This window comes from Penaeus japonicus, unplaced genomic scaffold (assembly GCF_977035675.1).
Source record: "Penaeus japonicus unplaced genomic scaffold, GWHDUDI00000001_assembly GWHDUDI00000039, whole genome shotgun sequence".
In the NCBI taxonomy this organism is placed as follows: Eukaryota; Metazoa; Arthropoda; class Malacostraca; order Decapoda; family Penaeidae; genus Penaeus; species Penaeus japonicus.
The window spans coordinates 4,105,458-4,110,457 of record NW_028234441.1 but is presented as its reverse complement, the minus strand read 5'-3'; the positions used below and the strand labels follow the sequence as shown (position 1 = coordinate 4,110,457).

At 36.2% G+C, this 5,000-nt stretch overlaps 1 protein-coding gene across 1 annotated transcript in view; it reads right to left on the bottom strand.

The window, feature by feature from the left end:
- Positions 1–859: 859 nt before the first annotated feature.
- Positions 860–5,000, bottom strand: part of LOC122261429 (uncharacterized) — a 14,686-nt gene continuing 10,545 nt past the window's right edge. Inside the window, exons 3-6 of the mRNA XM_086533522.1 lie at positions 3,430–3,558; positions 3,099–3,191; positions 2,629–2,811; positions 860–1,093 (exon numbers count right to left, since the gene is read on the bottom strand). Of these exons, the coding sequence (XP_086389648.1) occupies positions 860–1,093; positions 2,629–2,811; positions 3,099–3,191; positions 3,430–3,558 (639 nt within the window). The remainder of the gene's footprint in view (positions 1,094–2,628; positions 2,812–3,098; positions 3,192–3,429; positions 3,559–5,000) is intronic.

The window sequence follows — 5,000 nt, the reverse complement described above, 5'->3', positions numbered from 1 at the left end:
ACAAAAGCTAGCCTTCTTCAGCAGAAACAAAAGCCCAGCCTTCTTCAGCAGAAATAAAAGCATAGTCTCCTTCAGCAGAAACAAAAGCCTAGCCTTCTTCAGCAGAAACAAAAGCCTAGCCTTCTTCAGCAGAAACAAAAGCCTAGCCTTCTTCAGCAGAAACAAAAGCCTAGCCTTCTTCAGCAGAAACAAAAGCCTAGCCTTCTTCAGCAGAAACAAAAGCCTAGTCTTCTTCAGCAGAAACAAAAGCCTTCTTCAGCAGAAACAAATTCTTCAGCAGAAACAAAGCCTAGCCTTCTTCAGCAGAAATAAAAGCCTAGCCTTCTTCAGCAGAAATAAAAGCCTAGAAAAAAGCCTAGTCTTCTTCAGCAGAAACAAAAGCCTAGTCTTCTTCAGCAGAAACAAAAGCCTAGCCTTCTTCAGCAGAGACAAGAGCCGAGCCGTCTTCAGCAGAAACAAAAGCCTAGTTTCTTCAGCAGAAACAGTCTTCTTCAGCAGAAACAAAAGCCTAGCCTTCTTCAGCAGAAACAAAAGCCTAGTCTTCTTCAGCAGAAACAAAAGCCTAGCCTTCTTCAGCAGAAACAAAAGCCTAGTCTTCTTCAGCAGAAACAAAAGCCTAGCCTTCTTCAGCAGAAACAAAAGCCAAGCCTTCTTCAGCAGAAATAAAAGCCTAGTCTTCTTCAGCAGAAACAAAAGCCTAGCCTTCTTCAGCAGAAACAAAAGCCTAGTCTTCTTCAGCAGAAACAAAAGCCTAGCCTTCTTTAGGAGAAATAAAAGCCTAGCCTTCTTCAGCAGAAATAAAAGCCTAGTCTTCTTCAGCAGAAACAAAAGCCTAGTCTTCTTCAGCAGAAACAAAAGCCTAGCCTTCTTCAGTAGAAATAGGACGGTACTGGTACAGTATGGCTGTGAAAGTCAAAACAACGTTCACCATTGTCACTAGGATGTGAGAACCCAGCACGCCCACACTCCCGATGGATATATGGGCGGGGTGGTTCTTGAGGCGAAAGAAGAGGCTCAGAAGGCGGAAGCGGTCATCCATGGGCGTGTTGGGCTGTTGTTGGAGAGTCAGAAGGGCGTCTTCTAGCTGGCCGTGCTGTGAGAAGGAATTTGTTTAGATTTAGACGCTTTTGCTTGAATATATGTATATGTATATATATATATCTATATATATATATATATATATATATATATATATATATATATATTATATATATATATATATATATATATATATATATATATATATATATGTATATATATATATATAATATAATATATATATATATAGATCTAAATAGATAGATAGATGTAGATATATAGATACATATATAATATATACATATATATACATAATATATACTAATATATATATATATATATATATATATATATATATATATATATATATTATATATACACCCTGTATATGTATATATTATATATATATATATTATATATATATATATATATATATATATATATATATATGTGTGTGTTGTGTGTGTGTGTGGGGGGGTGAGTGTGTGTGTGTGATGTGTTGTCTGTGTGTGTCTGTGTGTGTGTGTGTATGTATATATATATGTATTATATATATATATATATATATATATATATATATATATATATATATATATATATGTATATATATATATATATATATATATATATATATATATATATACATATATATATATAAAATGTTTATCCTAATAGTAGCACCGATAAACAATACATATACCAATTATATCAACATCACTTACGTCTTAAAGGTCAAAGAATGAAATTGCAGTCTGTCTTCCGGGCTGCACTTGTTATGTTGAAATTTGAGCTTAAGAATTCCGCGAATTGACATCATTTGTGTATTATTTTTTTTTTTCTTATTCTTATCATTATTATCCTTATTATATGTATTATCGTTGTTATTGTTGTTGTTGTCGTTATTGTTGTTATTGTTGTTGTTGCAGTTATCATTATAATTGTTATTATCATTATCACTGACATTATCATTATTATCATCAATGTTTTGTCCTCATTATTATCAAGTAATGAATAGAATAACTGAAATTATAGAGGAAAGTATATTTTTTATTTGTTGACTATTTCTCTTTGAGATCTGATGGCATAGATTACATAAGAAATTCGGAAGTGCCTCACAATTATACCAGGTCATTTGACTTTGACTGATTCAAACGTGTGTGATCCATTTATCTATCCTCAAAATGTAAGTACTGAAATGGTAATGGTAGTTACAGCGATAATGATAATAATGAAATGATAATGATTATGATAACGATTATAATGAAAATGATGATAATAACAATGATAGTAGTAATTAGGATAAGGATAACGATGATAATGATAACAATAATGGTTAAACATAATTAATAGAAATAACAATTTCACTAATATAAGATATAGCAAAAATGACACTAATATATGCTGGAAATTATAAAATGAGAACATATAAAAGTCTTGTGACTTTCCCCTATGTATGAATATTTACTCATTTAGAAAACTGTTTATTACAGAAAGAAAGTTTTCCAACAATAACATCACATTCCCGAGCACCGACACTGCTCTGCAATCCTATGACCCTGCGCTCTGCGGGGACGCCTGAGAACAACGTACTTTATCCTTCAGTAGATCTGCCTGGCGACAGAGGCAGAGGAAGCTGCCGACCTCGTTGACGACGTACAAGAGCGAGCCGGCGAACTGCAGCCACCGGCCGAAGAAGAGGGCGAGGTAGTAGGACGCGTTGAGGAGCTTCGCCATGAGGGCCCCGCACCGCACCAAGGTCCAGCTCGAGAACACCTGCGACCCGTTGGCCAATGGTCAGGGAGGTATAAGTATCTAGGCTTTGGCAGCAGTAGGGAGAAAGGCATAGCACAGAAAGGTTGTGATATAACTACAGGGTTTAAGCTCAAGCAGATCTCAAAACGTCGCGGTTGTATTTTTTTTTTTTTTTTTTTTTTTATCGTATGTTTCAATAATCTATCGACTGATTCATTCTAAAGACTCGTTACTGTGTTTCGTGACCAAAAGGTTTAGGCTTTATTTCACATTAGTTAAGAGATATACCTCGAACACTGACAACTAACCTGGTTGTGCAGGTCGACCATGTACAACACGCTGTCGCATTGCTCCAAAATGTCAGGAAAGTTCACCTGGCCTGCACTTTTTGGTTGACTTTCCTATAAGCAAATATAAATGGTCATTTCATACATTAAGAAACTGATATCAGTTGGAAACGTGCAGGATCAACAAAATTCAGTACGCACAATACAAAACGCGAAAAAAAAAAAAAAAAAAAAAAAAAAAAAAAAAAAAAAATTATATTATATATATATATATATATTATATATATATATATATATATATATATATATATATATATATATATATATATATAAAGAAGACATAAAACGTTACCTGCAATACAAAGCTGCTTCCCGAGGGACACCCAGAGCTTGAACAGTCCTCTACTCCCGAATGAGAACAAGATGTCCGAACGCAGCAGCGACCTTGGCTTAGGACGCGAGACAGCGTTCCCGAGTAGACCTGGTTGAGGGCGCGCATCAGATGGATGACGTGCAAGTCCAAAAGCAACGGGATGATAGGGTAGACTAAAGCCAAAATTAGACATTCCACTAGAGACGAAAATGTTCCCGCAAAGCACACGTAGTTCACAGTGATGAACAGTGAGAGATCCATAATGAAAAGGGAAGATAATGCGACGGACACCCAGACGCGAGAGGACTCTAGTTTCCCGTCCAGAGCCTTAAAGAGGTTGCAGGTCGCTCGTCGCTTGCAAACAGCCAGCACGAAGGCGACCACAATAACGATAATGCATGTGACCGACAGGAAAAGATCGACATAGACGTCGTAGGCACCATTTATGAAGGTGATTCGGTATGTGTAGAGGTGCCAAACCAAGATGGCTGCGATGGTCATCATAGGGATCAGTCTCACCCACGACGTCTCGTAGTTCCCTGAAGGACGGCGTTGAGGCAGAACAAAGCCCAGAAAGGCCATCGTGCGGAACAACACTGGCCACGCCCATTCAACCCCCACCGTGGGTTTCTTTCCCCCAGACGAGACTCCAGCCTTGACGTTTCCCTCATCCATGCTGGGAGTAGAGAGCGGAAGGGCGCCACTCACAATAAACATTTCCAAAGCGTCGCTCTGTTTAGTCAAAATATCGCAATGATCGTGTGGCAACGACTTATAATGCCGTTCTTCCTTCCCACTTTAATTTGAGTTTAATGCAAATCTTCAAAGAGAGACGCGACGTTCACCTTCCCTTTATGGGTCGGCTTCCACACTATTATGAGAACGCTAGAACTCGCACTTGAGTGAATATGATCAATGAATTGCACAGCCATTCATTCTGTTGAATATTTCATGTTGTAGTCATTTGCTTAATGTATGAATTTGGAACTATAAGTGAATGGTATATATAAATTTTGACACGTTAATTCACTTATCATTAGTATCTAACTTTACTGTTGTTTTATCAATTATATGCAGTCTCCCTGATTGTAAAGTGCATGTGTCCTCATGTGGTCGGTCACTTTGCCCTGAGCCTACTTGCGTCAGCAGTATGAGTTCACCTGCTCGTGAGTGTCTTGGTTTTTGTTTGTTTCTTTTACATTCATTTAATTTATTCACTTATTTTCTCTGTGTGACTTGTAGTATGTGCGATTGTAGAAATTGATTTGTTTTATTACTTCCATCCTTTTATGTGTTGTATGGTATGATGGGGCAAAGACTTGCTTATGTTGTGCATCGGTGTCGGTTTATAAAATTCAATGTTGTTTTTGTGTTTGTTAAAAACTAATTGAATATATGATTAAAATTGGTTATATTCATCCTCCCAATATAATCCTCAAAAACTATTTGAAAATTAGGCCTATTAAAAAGAAAAACTCGCTTTAATATATTTATATATATATATATATATATATATATATATATATATATATATATATATATATATTTTA